General features: G+C 40.0%; 1 protein-coding gene across 12 annotated transcripts in view; it reads left to right on the top strand.

Annotated features, from left to right (window-relative positions):
- The window catches only part of KIF16B (kinesin family member 16B), a 299987-nt gene that overhangs the window by 70348 nt on the left and 212926 nt on the right, over nt 1-16713 (top strand). For all 12 annotated transcript variants that reach the window (XM_024239081.3, XM_063720677.1, XM_063720675.1 and 9 more), the window contains 2 exons: nt 4105-4170; nt 7449-7508. In XM_024239081.3, coding sequence (XP_024094849.3) covers nt 4105-4170; nt 7449-7508 — 126 coding nt within the window. The remainder of the gene's footprint in view (nt 1-4104; nt 4171-7448; nt 7509-16713) is intronic.

The following is a 16713-nucleotide window of genomic DNA, read 5'->3' as shown; positions in this document are numbered from 1 at the left end:
TTTCATAAGCTAAATTCCCCCATCTAACCTGCTTCTACTTAAGAGACAGTACGGTACCAGTATCCTTGAAGCCCCCCTTAATTCTTCTTTTCAGGAACTACTCCCCTTTCTCTCCAGGGTAGCCACTCTCCTGACCTCTACAGGCTTTGTTAGTTTTTATTTTTGCCTGTTTTTGTTCTTTACATAAATGAAATAATGAAAAATATTCACTCTTTTGATCTCACTTCTTTCAGTCAACATTATGTTTGTGAGAGTCACCCATGCTGTTGCATGTAGTAGTGGATCCATTTATTCTCACTGCAAAGTTGTCTTCCATCATGCAAATATATTCCAGCTCATTTGTCCATTGTACTTTAGATGGGCATTTGGGGGGTTTCCTATTTCGGGCTGTTAGTGCTTTGTAGACTTTCCTCTAGATGTTTTTAGTGAACATACAGATACATTTCTGTTGGATTTATGTCTACAAGTGGAATTGGTGAGTCAGAGGACTACATATGTTCAGTTTTAGTAGGTATTGCCAAGCAATTTTCTAAAAGTAGTTGTGCCAGTTAATAGACCACCATCAGTGTATAAAAGTGCTGGTTCAATTCTTGGTATTGCAACACTTGATACTGTACAGTTTTCATTGTAACCATCCTAATGGATATATACCAGAATCATAGAATAATTTTACTTTGTACTTCTCAGGCGATTGATGAAGCTGAGTATTTGAATATCTTCTTTTTTAAAGTTTTTATTCTCTTGTATTATATTTAAATGTATTTTCAGCTATTTCTGCATTTAATTTAGCAGAGAGAAAATGTCTCTTGACTCCCTCATCTCTCTTGAATGTATCTGGAGACAACAAGTAAATCAAATAGTACAGATATGAAAAACACAACCAAAGGTGGGAAGCAAAGAAGATGATGGGAAAGGGAAGATGAGAGTAGAATGAATTACTCACTCTTGTAGCTGAGGTTAAAGATAAATTTTAAATAATAAAAGTATCATGTGTAAACTTTTAAAGAAGACACATCTCAGATAGGGTCAGAAAGTAAAACTCAATTATATGGTGTTTGTAAGAGTGGACAAACCAGTGAATTCAAGAGGAAAGAAAGTGGTGCAGAAACAGCATTGTGTGAGCTTTAAAAAAGAGCACTTTATCACCACAAAGGGTACAACTCACAATTAAAATCAGACATGATATCAACTTTCATAAGTGAAAAAAACAACAAAACTGTTGGAAATAGCAGGAGACAAAGCCACACACATTTGTCACAGAAAATTTTAACTCTTATTTTTCATTCTGTGAAAGCTCACATAGACAAAAGTAAGAACATAGCGTATTTACATAACATAATGAAAATTTGCTCTAACCAATACAGACCAGGGAAAAGATTGCTGATCATGCAACAAAAGACTACCTTCTTTGTTAGGAAAGATGGTTCTATGAAAATGTAAGACAACATCATAACACAGCAGGAAAGGGAGCAAAGGATGTGAACACAATCCATAGAAATAGAGTTTCAAATGCTTCCTGTACATATGAAAGTATGTTCAACATCATTGAAATACAATAAATGCAGATTTTAAGCATAGTGAAATGGGTATACATATACATGTTAGTGGGTACATCAAGCAGTGGACCTTAGATTTATGTATTTGGCTGCGTGTAGATGATACCTCAAAGTTCTTTAAAAGCAGGATGTCCTTTTCACCTGTTGGGCAAAGAACAAAATTGATTATACAGTATATTGATGAGGGTGTGAGGCAAGGGTGCTTGTATAAGTTGTTAGTAGAATTGCTATTACTACATTTTTGTAATAATGTTTTTGAGGCAGTGTTACTTTTGATTTAACAACATACAAACTTAATCTGATTATTATTTGATTCGAAACACTTTTCTTCTAAAGATACACCTTGCAAATAATAATTTAATTGAAAATGGTACTTTTACCAATGATTTCTTTTAAAAGGATTTAGGAAGGTCGTTCTTTACATGTGCTTAAAAATAATGTTCCAGAAGGGGTGCTGGTCATGAGTCTTTGTGCTTCTGTTCAGTCAGTGATTATCTACTGACTTGATGATGTGGCAGAAATGTTTCAGCTTTGATTATCAATAAAAGTCTCAACAATGGATTCTGTAAAATTACCCACGTTATAAAGGGCTTTCTAATTGTTTTGAAAATTGTCAACCATATATAAACAATGCAGTAATACTAACATCTGCCACTTTCATGTCTTCAATGAACAATATTTATTAAGTACCATCTGTGTGCAGGACAACATGTTAGATGCAATGATGCATTGTAGTAACATGCTAACAAAGCTCCCTTTTCTTTACTGAGGATGGATTTGACCTTGGGTTAACTTTCTGGCTTCATTCTATGCAAACTAGATAAAAGTGGGATGACACCTGTCTAACTAGGCAACATCCCTAATGACGAAAATGACCCCTAACTGGTGAATTACATCTGGATTAGGATGAACTACATATATACTATTAATATCAGCTGAGAAGCCATAGCTCTGGGTTTCCTGGAGGGCAGTGACTCTTGTAACAGGGTGTGTCCCTTGTGGGGCCCCTGGAGGATGTGCCTGTGGCATTTTTGAAAGAGATGCTGGGTTCTGTCAGTGTGGGCTTCTAACCAGGGTGGGTCCCACAGATGTCTATGTGAATCGCGACCCCTCATGTATGAATGGTTACTCAGGAAGGCCAAAGACAATAGCTCGGGGACATCTCTGAGGACTACTGCATAGACTGTCATGAGGACCTTGCCCACCAAGACGAACACTTATGCCCCTTTCTGGCCAGCTCTGCTTTCGTTCAGTACACAGATGCCAGGTGTGGCCCATGGTAGTCTTCGTAGTTTGAATGTTTAACAGTGCCAAAGAAGATCACCTTGTGGGTGTTTTTGTTTGATGAGAAATTGAAAAGTAAATAGTCATTAAAAAAATGCTACAGTCTCTGGGGAGGACAACTTGGCAATTATAAAAAATAAAAACCATACATATAGATGACTAACAAATTCTTCTTCTAGGAATTTATTCTATTGATAGAGCCATGCATACTGTAGGCAGTGGGCATAAGGATAGTCCTCCTGAAAGATTAAGAATACCACATTTATGTTAATAGGAGAGCACTAACATGAATATAGAAATCTATACAATGGAATATTGTATAATGAAATTGGAATTGTTAAAAAGAGTGAAGCAGTTTTTTATTTTTACTGAATTTTCTCTAAGATATATTGGTGAGTTAAAAAGGCAATATCCAGAATAGTGTTTTTATGCCACTTATATTTAAAAACACGACAAAAAACACGCTTGCATATGACCAGAGTAACTAAGTTTACACACCCAAATTGGGAAAAAGTGATTGCCTACGGGTAGGATAGGAAGGCTATTCTCTTTCTTTTTTCCTCCAAGGGATATTGTAGGCCATGAGAAAAGGAGGCAGAATAGGAAGCACAGTGTCCCTGCCACTCAGGTCAGGGACTCACATGTTAGGAGTGCAGTTTAAGCCCCAGCCTGATTCCGTTTCCCTCTCCTGTCTCTGTCTGCTTGTCCTTGTCAGTTTTAAACTGATTTTGGTATTTAGCATTCTCACATCAATCTTTACACTTCTTTGACAGGGATGAGGAAATGTAATCAGAGATTGTCGTGTAGCCATGCCATATGGGGTATCCATCAGCAGTGAAAATAAATGCGTTTCATTTTCGTATATCAGTAAGAACAAATCTCAGAAGCTTGCAGTTGAGCAAGACTTAGGCATGGTCCCTTTTGAATGTTGTACTTTGTACATATTAAAAAAGGCGAATCCTTAAGATCTAGGGATTTAGACTGTGTTTGATTTTGGTAAAATGTCAGTATGTTACATCTTTTGCTTTGCTGATTTGTATTGCAAATGTAGGTTTACTGGGATGCCGTGGTTTTGAATATTATGAGAGATGTATCCCGTGGAGTAAAGACTTGGTGATATTCAACACTTTTTGGCAGGGTGTAGGACATTGCTTTTTACCTTTAATAGTTTCTGTGAAATTTTGGATAATTTACTCTATTCAGGGAAAAACCTAGATTATTGCTGTTTATTAATTGCTGATTTCTTTTATGGTTTATATTGTAGATTGCCCTCTTAGACTCCCCCACAGCTTTAAGTATGGAGGAAAAACTTCAGCAGAATGAAGCAAGAGTAAGTGATACTTTGACTTATATTTTTAAATCATAACTTTTACTATTATTTTAAGTGCATGCTCTGTTGGGACTTGCCGTTTGAGATGCCTTCTTTTTCTTTATTGCACTTAGCCTCCTCCCTCGTTGGTGATCATTTTTGAAGAAGCACGATAGCTGACATTTTATGTATTGCAGCACATTCTCTGTGGTTTAATAAACGGGATTTGTCTGGCACATGATGGTTAGTTAAATGGACATGCAGATCCTTCAAAGCAGTGAGGCTGCTCAGGTCATCAGAGTTGACTGGAGTCCCTGTTTGAGGGAGTCTGTGTTCAACATTCATGAAACAGTAGTGTTCCCCATGGCCTCAACAATGGCCACCCTTTAGCTTTGTGTTGTTCCCGGTGGGAAGAGTGGCACTTGAGGGATCTCTGATTACTCTAGTTAGGTGCTTAGTTTCTGTGACACTAGATGAGATTTGAGATGGGAGAGACGGGCAGTGAGTAACCAAAGAGAGAAGAGATCTGGAGCTGTTATGGGCTAAAGCCAATGTGTTTGCCCATGCCTTTGAAAAACCAGTTTTATGGCTGACCTGGTTCTATACTTTTTTTCTTTTAAACTTCTGTGAAAAGAGAAACAGACATTGGAACAACTTTTGGAGTCAATTTTGTTCATGGTGCTGAATGGCTAAGACAGACTGAAAAAGAAAATTGGATTCTGTTGGTAAAAGCTTTTTCAAGAATACACATTATGGAAGATAAAAATTGGGGTGTAGTTAGGAACTTGTTGACACATCTAGGATAATTATGCTGATGAATATCCTGATAATAGCATTAGTAAAACATTAATTTCTTAATCCCTATTTTTTAAATGAAATTTTATTTATTAGTGCTTCAAATTCTAATTTTGAGTGCTATAATTTAAACTATATCTGGATATAGTCTTAAATTGTTTCTTAACAATAGTTTTCATGAATACCAAATAAGTTATTGGAAACCAATAAACATATTAATTTGGATGTATTATACATGCTGTGACAGAAATGACTGCCTATCTTGTTCTTAACATTTTCTAAATTAACATCTAGTTTTTTGCAGACCCATTTTAATTGTTTGCAATTTGCTTGGATATAAATCTCATCACCTCATCCCACTGTTAGAAGTAGTAGCACATGTTTGCATTTTTAAATTAATGTTTTAAATGGATATTATTTCATTTAAATACAACAGTAAAATAAATGCAAGGCATGCTTACTTTTTCTAAGCTAGAATTGTTTGAATTCAAACAGGATTGATTTGCTCACATTTCTTCGATGAGAAACCTATCTGTTGGTGAAATGCAGAGTCATTTATTGTTGGATGCTTTGTGTTCTCACATAAATTGCCAGTGACAATCTGTTAACTGATGAGTATAAATTAGTAATTCAATACACCAGTCTTTTCCCCTTCTGTAGGGAGAGAAGGCATAAGAATATTCCTTCTCTGAAAGCTTTTTCAAAACAAAAAGCCAGGAGAGCCACATGACTTTCATTGCTATTAGGAGTCTGTAGGGTTGGTATCACTCAAGTAATGAAATGAAGGACTGGAGTGTAGAACTGGTTTAAGATAAATCAGGACAGTCTTACCAAACCAGTGAAAACGAGCAGGCCAGGTGCAGTGGCTCACGCCTGTAATGTCAGCACCTTGGGAGGTTGAGGCAGGAGGATCGCCTGAGCCCAGGAGCTCAAGACCAGCCTGGGCGACATGATGAGACCTCCTCTTTACAAAAGATACAAAAATTAGCTGGGCATGGTGGTGTGCACCTGTAGTTCCAGCTACTCAGGAGTCTGAGGTGGAAGGATCACTCGAACCCTGGGAGGTAGAGGCTATGTTGAGCCGTGATTACGCCACTGCACTCCAACCAAGGCGACAGTGGGAGACCCCATCTCCAAAAAACAAAACCAAAGATGACAACAACAACAAGAAAACAAGCAAAGCACAGAGTTAGGGAGGCTCTTCCAGTCCTATTTCGTTTGTTTTTCATCAAGAAGGTAATAGATTTTGGCACTAATAACTCGTAAAAGAAGCAACATTATTATTTTTTTTAAGTTAACCTAGAATTCCCACAGTCTTATTTGAGGTAAATTGAGGACCCCTGAATGATTGACTATAGGTGAATGAGATATATTTTGGTTTTCCTCTTGGATAAACCATCACTGCAGATACTTGTCAATAACTGATGCTTTCTTTCGTTAAGTTTGCTGACTTGAATACCCTTTCCAGTTACTATACTTAATGGCATACAGAAAATCACTTTATCTTAGCCGTGAGAGTACAAGCAGATGTATTCTGTGCATTTATTTTGGCCTGGTTAAATAGGGAAACTTACTGGGGAGACCAGGTAGCTTTAATGGGAGAGTGTCTGCTACTGGGAGTGAGGAGGTGGCAGGAATGATAAAGGTACTGAAAGAGAAAGGCTTGGAAAGGATGAGTTCTCCCCTTTCTGAAGCTACTCTCTTGTAGACCTTGGTCTCTTCCTTTCCACAGAACACATTTTTCATTCATATTTTTTCTACCTCTCAAGTATCACTTTTTGTTTCCTGATGAATTAATCACTAGGATCATTTAAAAAGTTTTAGGGAACTAACATAACATTTCCATTAACTTCGAGAAGCAATTTCCAACTGTGCTGTGTTCAACAGTTGAGTGTGTTTACTCCCCTAAGTTAGAGCCGACTGGAAAGAAGTGATTTTTATCAAAAGATTTTTGCTTTTATTAAGAGTCATTTAAAGAACCACTTTTTTTTTTTAACAACAACAACAAAAAAGATAGAATGAGATTTATAAGCCCTGTTAATTAGCTACAAAAGCAAATTATCTCCTAAAGTAAAACTACAGCATCCAAGGTGATTTAATCACATCTAATTAGAAATAAAAATAAATCACTATTTTTTGGGACCTGATGTATAATCATGAAAAATTAATCCATTTAATGGGACGTTGTCATCTTCAAACTTGTAATTTTGGTTAATAATCCAAGGGAGCTGCTTTCATTTAAGTGCACCATGAAAAAGGCAGTTGTGAAATTCTAGGCAAATTGACAAATTTCTGTCTGTTCTTTCCTTTGCCATAATGTAGGTTGCAGGAAGAAATCAGCTTGTTTGATTTATCTTTGGTGATGGTTCTTTCAGGGGTAAAAGTCGCTATCTCATTTAAAAAATTATAGTACATCTTTCCACGAGATATTAGAATTTGGAAACTAGAAGAAAATTATAAACTTTCTTTATGAAGCACTCACGTATGTATATTTTTCTTTTCAGGTTCAAGAATTGACCAAGGAATGGACAAATAAGTGGAATGAAACCCAAAATATTTTGAAAGTAAGGACTAAAAAAATGTGTTTAGTCTTACTAAGGTGGATTAAACTGGTAAAACTTTTTTTTTTTTTGTTTTGTTTAATCTCCAAACATGGCAGTTGTATACTTTGTTAAGGTAAGATCACTGGAGCCGATTAGTGACTTTCATGGGATGGGAGTTCTGGTTTGATTTTGAAGAAGTGAGAAAGAAGGCTATTAGACATTATAGCTGTGTGTTTTAATATGTACAGGTTATATTGATATTTAAGATGTTTGCCTTTACTTTTAGGCGTTTTTCCATTTTTGACTCAGCACATATTAGAACTCTATTTAATATTCAAGGATATCCACTTTGTTTTTCTGCTTTTGTTAAAGCCAATATCAAAGCAACATATTAAATGAAAAAAATATTTCCCGTGGCAATATTATAGAATATGCTTGCAAAGCACAGCTAGATTTCAGAAATTTCAAAGCTAGTAATTTCCTATCAAAATATTTTTCTCCATGTCTCAAGGACTAGACTGGGATGGCCTGTGTTTCTGGCAAGACTCACTGTGAAAAGATGTCAGCAGTAGCCTCCATTTATCATAATGCTTCAAAATACAAGTTTCTTTTTGTTCTCATTTTTTGCTGAGTTGGCAGACAACCTCTGTCATCTATTGAGAGTCAGCCATACCAGGTTTGAGATGCAAATTCGAGTTTTGTGCTTTGATGGTATCTGGCTGACTTTGTGCACAAGAGAAAAAAATTTCAGAGGCTATTGAATGTGAGGTTTGTTTTTGACGTCTGTTGAGGTAAAAGTTTCCCAAAGAACAAAAATCTCCATCTGATACTGATGAGACCAGATAGATGAGTCTTGGCAGAATGTCTTGGCAGAATCCTAAGGTGGATCACCTTCATGTGAGAATGGCACACCTAATTACTGTTTCACAGGGTAAACTTCTGCAGCCTTGGATTTGCAGGTGAGTTCTGCATCTGACAACTGTTTCAGAGTGCAGGCTCAGCATTATATTATGTAATGTTCTCCTTGCACCATTTAGGCAACTTGGCTTGCCCAGGAGTTAGAAAGATTGTATCTCATGAGATCAGAGGTTGTGCTTAAGTTTAGATGGTGGTAGGTTGTGATGGTCCTAGAGATGGCCTTTCCAGCTTCTTCTGTACTGCAGCAAGTGAGGGTTTCTGCATTCAGACTTTTCTCTCCTCCTGATTACAATGATAATGTCATATTATTTTGAGGTACTTCTGCAGTATTTCCTTTGTTGAGAGATTTTTGTGCAGGAAACTGAGCAAAGACTTCGTTCATATTTCAGAATAGTCAGATGTGGAGTAGTTCACCAAATATGTGACTTCGTTGTTGTTTAAGTTGCATTCCCTGTAAGAGGTGTTGGTGCCTCAGCCCCTGAAGCCCATGTCATTTGACTTTTCATGCCACCATGTGATGTTGCTCCGGAAATTTGTCAAAGAGGGAGGACTAAAATCTGCTCTACTTAAAGAAAAAAAAGAAATCAAACCATTAGCTATTTGAAAAGTCCTTAGTATACATAGTGCCCATTGGCACAGGAGGCAGCGCTGCAAGAGATGAAAAGATGGAAGCTCCGTCTCCTCTGCTGCTGCTGCAGCGTCCCTCCATGTCAACGTAGTAGGGCTTTTATAACGTTTCTGTAAAGGGTATCCACACCGAGAGCTATGACAGCCTGAACTTTTTCTTATGCTTTTTCTCAGAAGGTGATTTTGGGTCCTGAAGTTAAATTCTCCTCCAATTCCAATCCTTTTTTAAAAAATAAGTCTAATTATTTTCTTTTTTATGACTTTTCACAGGAGAAGGGAAAAATGTGATGCGTGCTAGGTGTTAAACGTTATGAGAAAGGAGAATGCTATTTCAATGTTTTTCCCTTTCTCGATCTTATAAGCCTGTTTTAGACTTTTCTGCTGGTATTTGTGCTTTAAACCTGTAGTCATTTTCTGCTCATGTTTGATATTTTAAGGGCTGCCTTAAACTCTTATTGGAAGACAGTGCCTGAAGACTAAGGTGAAGAGGAGAGCTACTCAAATGTTTTTATGAAGACATTCTTTAGAAATTGATTGTTAGTTGACGGGTTTGTATCTGTGTGGTTTGTGTGATCCTTTCCCGTATTTCTGCTGTTAGCGTTTTATATCAGTCAGTCATTGTTCCAGTAATGCGCATAAAACCCACCCCAACTCAGTGGCAGTTTCCTGAGCTGTGCTCATATTCCCTGTTTGAGTTATGAGCCATGAGGTTGGTTTATTGGCATATATCCTGAGGAGTGGCTGTAGAAACCCCCTCTCATGGTGCGCAGGAGGCTGAAGTCAGTGGGTGGGGCGAAGGTCCATTGAAGTCAGAATTACTCTTGAAAGTTCCTTAAATTTCCCTGGAAATCACCAGATCCTAAGCTCTTGGATACTCAAAAGCAGGGAGTGACTTTGTTCCCTTCTTTCTCTGCCTAGTCGGTGGCTTCCCTTGCCCTGGGTGAGTGGAATCCACGGTCCTGTTGAATGAAGGTGGAGGGGGAGCGAAAGACTGCGGGGTGGGTGTGAGCCCTGACAGCAGGCACTGACTGCAGCAGAGCTGGTGGCAACATGGTCATCATAGCTGGAGCCTTGGGCTTTGATCTGCAGAACTCAGAACTTGGATGTTAGTCTTCAGTTCTCTTTCTGACTCACTGGGTCATGGCACTCATCCATAACTGCCACGTACCCTACTTCCCAGCTTGGAAATCACAGCGGCTGGCAACCTCTTCCTTATATCGAAGTTAACAGAGGAAGACATCATAAAGTTCTGAGTTATTTTGAAAGTAGTTGACAGTGTTTATCTTAATGAGGCAGGTCTTAGACAGTTAGGTAATGACAGAGAGTTTTATTATCCTCTGTACTGTTCTCTATGTCTCCACTCTCTTGCGCCTTAGTCTGCCTTCCTCATTTTTATTACTTTCCATTTTCTAAAGTCCGGACTTCTTTGCCTGGCCCCTACAGGCACTTATCTCCTTGTCGGTATCATCTGTCCTAGCACAGTTCTTTCTGTGCCCACCACCCCTGGAGTCCCCGCCCTGCCAGAGGCTGTGCTGCTGGTCAGTGTGTGCACCGGGACTTTGGGTTTCCTGGTGTCTTGTGGTCTTTGTCTGTGTTACTCCTTCATTCAGGATGTGTCCCCTTTCTGTGCCTCTAGCAAAATCCATCTTGAAGCCCCCCTCCCCCGATCACTCCTCTTCTCCCTACTTCCCAGTTAGGATGAATTTTCTTTTCCTTTGTGCTTCCGCAGTATTTGTTTTTGCTTCTGCCACAGGATTCTTTGTCCTCTGAGTTAGGTGGTATTGGTTTCTTCCTCTTTCTGCCAACTCTTACACACAGAAAAACAGGAGCAGGATCTGGCCAAGGACTGTCTCATTATCATTCTGTGAGCCAGCTCCTAGCACTCTGCTTCTCATAGAGCAGGCATGCAGTGAGAATGTACGGGATTAGGTTAGTATCAAGAAACAAAAATAAAAACCTTTGTATTAATCTGCTAGGGCTGCCAAAACAAAATGCCACAGACTGGATGGCTTAAAAAACAGACTTTTATTTGCTCACAGTTCTGGAGGCTGGAAGTCCAAGATGAAGGTGCTGGCAGATTTAGCTTCTCCTGAGGCCCCCGTCCTTGGCTTGCAGATGTTCCTCTCTTGTCTGTGTCTTCATATGGCCTTTTCTTATGTACCTGCAACTTGGTCTCCCTGTGTGTATCCTAGGCTCCTCTTCTTTTTTGGTGTTTTTCTAAATTTTATTTTTGAGATGGAGTTGTGCTTTTGTTGCCCAGGCTGGAGTACAATGGCATGATTTCAGCTCACTGTAACCTCTGCCTCCCAGGTTCAAGCGATTCTCATACCTCAGCCTCCCGAGTAGCCAGGATTACAGGTGTCCACCACCATGCCTGGCTATTTTTTGTCTTTTTAGTAGAGACAGGGTTTCACCATGTTGGCCAGGCTATTCTCGAACTCCTGATCTCAGGTGATCCATCCACCTCAGCCTCCAAAGTGTTGCAGGCGTGAGCCACCATGCCCGGCCTAAGCTCCTCTTCTTATAAGGACACCAGTCAGATTGGATTAGGGCCCATCCTAATAACCTCATTTTAATCCCCTTAATTAATCAATTTTAACTTAAAGAAAGGCTCTATCTCCAAATACGGTCACATTCTGAGGTACTAGGGGTTAAGGCTTCAACATGAATTTTAGAGTGACATAATCCAGCCCATAACAACAGCCCTGAGCCATACAAATCTGATGACCTAGTGGGCAGAGTGACAGGGAGTGTTGTGCAGGCAGCGGTCCTGTCCCAGTGATGCTCTTCTCTATGGTTTTCATCTTACTTTCTCATTCCTACTAGAAAGGGTCTTGTATGACTGTGCATTTTTATTCTCGGAGGGAATATGGCTGAAGTACAGCTCAGTCCTTCATTTGGATCAGTTAGATCCTTGCTGTTCAGAGCATAGCATGGACAGCGGCATCAGCATCACCGGGGAGCTGGTTAGAAATGCAGGCCCTCAAGCCCAGCTCCAGACCTCCTGGATCAGAATCCGCATTTTAATAAGATCCCCGGGAGATGGGTCTGTACCTTCAAGTTTGAGTGCTGATTTTTTTTTTTTTTTTTTTGGGACAGGATTTTACTCTGTCACCCAGGTTGGAGTGCAGTGGTGCGATCTTGGCTCATTGCAGTCTCAACCTCCTGGGCTAAAGTGATCCTCCCACCTCAGCCTCCCAGGTAGCTGGGATTACAGGCATGTGCCACCATGCCTGACTAAGTTTTGTATTTTTTATAAAGATGGGGTTTTACCACATTGGCCAGGCTGGTGTTGAATTCCTGGGCTCAAGTAATTCTCCTGCCTTGGCATCCCAAAGTGCTGGGGTGACAGTGCTGATTTAGACACACTGAGGAAATGCAGAGTAGTCTTAGGCTTCCTTGTCCTCATATCTGTTCTTCTCCTTCTCCTGCTCTGCCCTGTCTCATGGGCTGACCCCTGTGGGCCGCCCTTTTCTGGGCTCCTGGATCCCTGTGGAGATTGGAGAGAGAAACCAGGCCCTCCCCCTTCAGCCTCGCCTAGCATCCCCAGCAGCAGGTACCTCTTCTCCAAGGCCCCAGCTCCCGCAGCGAGGACCAGCCCATTGTGGTTGCAGTTCTGCCAGGTGACATAGCCTTGCCCTCGGGAAATACCCCTCGTGCCTTTGCCCCTCCTGCCTAGGGTGATGCTGGTCTCTGCTGTTGCCAGTTTGTGGGTGGCCTTACTGTTCCCAATGGCTTTCCAGCTGTTCCTTCAGCTAAGTAACCAATTCTTTGTATTAAAGTCTCTTGGATTTAAATACTGAAACAGTTTCTATTTTGTGGTTAGGCTTTGTCTGATACATTTGATACCCAAGTGTGTTCCACATGCAGGCTCTGGACTGCACTGCCAGCACCTCAGAATCTGCTCCGTTCACATACGAAGCTCTCTTCTTGGGTTTTTCTGGTCTCTTTGTTAGAATGCTGCCTCAGTGTGATTTTCATCCTGGCTAAATTTATCTCAAACTGCAGTTATTCTCTTGGAACTGGGAATTTAGTGTTGTGATAAATCCAGCCTTGACATCAATGGATTCTTGAGACCCTTCATATCGGTTTCCCTTTCGCGTGGCTACAATATTGTGCTGACTGCCTGGTGTTTGAAGTGGTTTACAAAGTGACTACTCAATCCCCCTGCCCTGTGTACCTTTAGGCTTGGCTTTTACAAATCCCCTATGTTTTATTGCTAATGATTTTTTTGAAGTGATCCTTTAAGAGGAGGAATCCCCAGTTTTTTCTCCATTCCTGTGTTCTCCTACCCCACCCCAGTCTTTATGCCCTTTTGGGTTTATCTGTCCTGCATATGTTTTGGTTTCTCTGTTCCAGCGTTTTACGAACAATTGAAGAAAAATGCTCAAGGTATGTCATCTGGCTTCCAAATAACTCCTTGAGCTCTGTGCTTCAAAATAACTCACAGACAGTTTGGACTGCAGCACCAAGCTGGCAGCCCTTTGACAGATGGTGCGGCAGAAGGGAGAGCTGCCTTTGTGAGTGTCTGTCCAGAGCAGAGCTGCAAAGTGGTCCTTGCAGCCCTGAGAGTGCTGTTTGAATCCTTCCAGCATTGGTTATTCTTCTCATTTTTTAATCAATAAGGTCCCTTTTGTTTTTGCTGAAAACATATCTTTTGATGGCTCCAATGTCCGGCTGGCTTTGGTGTTTTCATTGCCTGCACAGGGCTTTTGACTGTGGTGTGGCAGCGGGTGGGAGAGGAGAAGCAGGTGCTCACATGCAGATTCCTAGCTGGAGAGGCTTTTCCTTGGAAAGTGAGCAATTTGTATAAGTTGGATTGAAGTTGTTTTCTTTAGACTTTAATTGTGTGGAATTATTAGGTATCTTACACACTTAACAATTAATGTTTGTCAAAAACTGAATTTGGAGGATGGAGCATATTTGAATCCATGTGATGATGGGATCCTAATGTAAATGATTGAAGTTTAAATTGTGCTGGCGTCTTGATATTCCTTCTCTGGGGGAGTAGGAGAGGCAGGATACTACAGGGCCATGGCAGGGGTGGATAGCACACTGATGAAAGATAACTTGTAACCCTTTCAAAATGTTTTGACTAAGAAGAAATATAGTAAAATGAGATTGGGATTCTTTTCTGGCTTAAGATTTTCTGAGTTTAAATTTCATGGGGAGGCATGCTTTCAACCAGCTTATATCTGTTTTATAATAGAATCAATCCACTGAACTTTTTGTCTCCGGAAGATTATGGCGACCTGTAAAAGATTTTTTTCTCTGGCTGCCTGCAGTTTTCCATTTTGTGGAGAAGACGTGTATTGGGAGTGTAATGGATTCGGAAGCAGCTCTGGTAACTGGGATTGTTGCTCAGCAGGCTTGTAGGCGGGTGAGGTTTGTGGAACAAGTTTCCTGCGGTCCTCTGGATTCCTGTTGTCCAGGGCACTGAATCCTCTGGTTTCTGGAAAACCTACAGACAAAGCATGGGGGAGACATTTTTTGTGGTCTCTCTCGTTTAAATGTAGTTAATCTTTTTTTTTTAAGACGGAGTCGCAATCTGTCGCCCAGGCTGGAGTGCAGTGGCGCGATCTTGGCTCACTGCAAGCTCTGCCTCCGGATTCACGCCATTCTCCTGCCTCAGACTCCCGAGTAGCTGGGACTACAGGCGCCTGCCACCATGCCCGGCTAATTTTTTGTATTTTTGGTAGAGATGGGGTTTCACCGTGTTAGCCAAGATGATCTCGATCTCCTGACCTTGTGATCCACCCACTTCAGCCTCCCAAACTGCTGAGATTACAGGTGTGAGCCAGGGCGCCTGGCCTAAATGCAGTTAATCTTGACCTTTTCTTGGTACAAACGTTGAACCTGGGAGTAGATCTGGGGGATAATTTTATTTATGGTCATCGATTTCTCCTAGATTTTAGATGAAGGAGGAGACATTTCTTTCAGCCATGGGTTACCAGCTTCCTTACCAACAACTCTTTGGGCATTTGATGCTTCAACATTCTGACCTCAGATAATCACACATATTGTTTATAGTTAGTTATTGCCATTCTAAAAATAGAAAGCATTGACTCTAGAGCTCATTCGGCTATGTGACGATAATATATTGAGTTTCCAAGTGTTCATCGAGGCAGAAATTGGCTGCAGTGGTAATTTGAGAAGTCAGTACTCTTTCCCCTTTGGTTTTCATTGTAAAAATCGAGTCTGTATAGTTCAGCTCCTGTGGATTAGTGCAGTCTGTGTGTAGGTCATGCCTGTAGGATCTCAGTAAATTTCCTGTGAGATTTATTTTTGTAATTTTAAAAAACTATTTTCAAACTTTTGAAAACTTTTGGGTGAAGAAGAGATGAGAGGTGGTGGGCATCCTTTGACATGCTAACATTCCAATTAACTAGGATTGCTACCTATGTTTAGAAGGAAATTCCTAGCATTACTATGAGTTTGAAAATATTCTCCCCATAATAGAATTTCTTTCCCAGCTTCCCTCCCTTTATCCCTCCCTTCCTTTCTCCCTCCCTCATTAAGCACATGTTTATTGAGAGCATCTTATGTGGTAGACCTAGTTCTGGACACCAGGTATACCCAGTGAGCAAAACAAAGAATCCCTGCTCTCATGGAGATTACATTCTAGAAGTGCTAGAAGACTTTTCCCCACAATTGGGTATTCTTCTGTAAAGCTCCCGTAGTCTCATCTAGTCTCGTCCTCTGATTTCTAACAAAACGGGCCTAAAATACTTCTGTTGATAAAGCAATATCAGAGTTCTGCTCCCAGAATCTCTGATATTTGAAGCTTGAGATTATATAAAATAAATAAGACTTTTTCAGTTCTATTATTTTATTAGTTAAATTTACTTAAAAAGATAACTTATGTTAAGTGAATTTATATACACATATATATGTATATATATGTGTGTATATGTATGTATATATATGTGTATATATATGTGTGTGTATGTGTGCAGACATGCTTGTATACACGTGCATGTCTGCACACATACACTTAAAGCACTTTGAAAAGCCCTTGCAATATAGAAAGTATTTTGTAAATTGACATCCATTAGGATATAAAGTCCATGAGGACACAGTTTCTGTCTCTTTTGTTTATTGCTCAGTCGGTCTGAACACTGAATGGTTGGTTTTAAAGGCCCAGTGTGGCTGTACATTACTGCAGAAGTTGTTTGGAGGAATGAGTTCATACATGGAATGACAGCTGTTCCTGGAGATGGGAGGGGATGATATTTGATCCTTCATGTTGTTGTAACTATCCATATGCTTGTCATTCCCTCAGTTAAATTATAAATTCCTTTAGATCAGGGAAAACATTTTGCTCATCTTCGAATCTCTTAAATATTCTAGTGTCTTGTGCAGTAGCTCTTTAAAAATAGGAAGTGTTCCATGAATAATTATTGAACTCAGCTTGTTCTCCCATTTTTGAGAAGTTTCAGGACAAGTTTGAGGTTTTTTTCTATAGAACAAACTGCCTTATAACCTAGTGGCTTAAACAGACTGTGATTATTTCTCTTAATTTTGTGGACCAGCCTGGTTTGGTGGATTTCTCCTGCCTTCACTCATGCCCTGGAAGTGAATGGTCCAAGATGGACTCACGTGGCTGGTGGTTGGCTTGATGTCAGCTGGGGATGATTTGGTCTTGTGTCCCTCATCCCCATCAGTTTAGGTCTTTACATGG

Source organism: Pongo abelii, chromosome 21 (assembly GCF_028885655.2).
Source record: "Pongo abelii isolate AG06213 chromosome 21, NHGRI_mPonAbe1-v2.0_pri, whole genome shotgun sequence".
Taxonomy (NCBI): domain Eukaryota; kingdom Metazoa; phylum Chordata; class Mammalia; order Primates; family Hominidae; genus Pongo; species Pongo abelii.
Note: the sequence above shows the minus strand (reverse complement) of the source record. Positions and strands in the feature narration are given on the sequence as shown.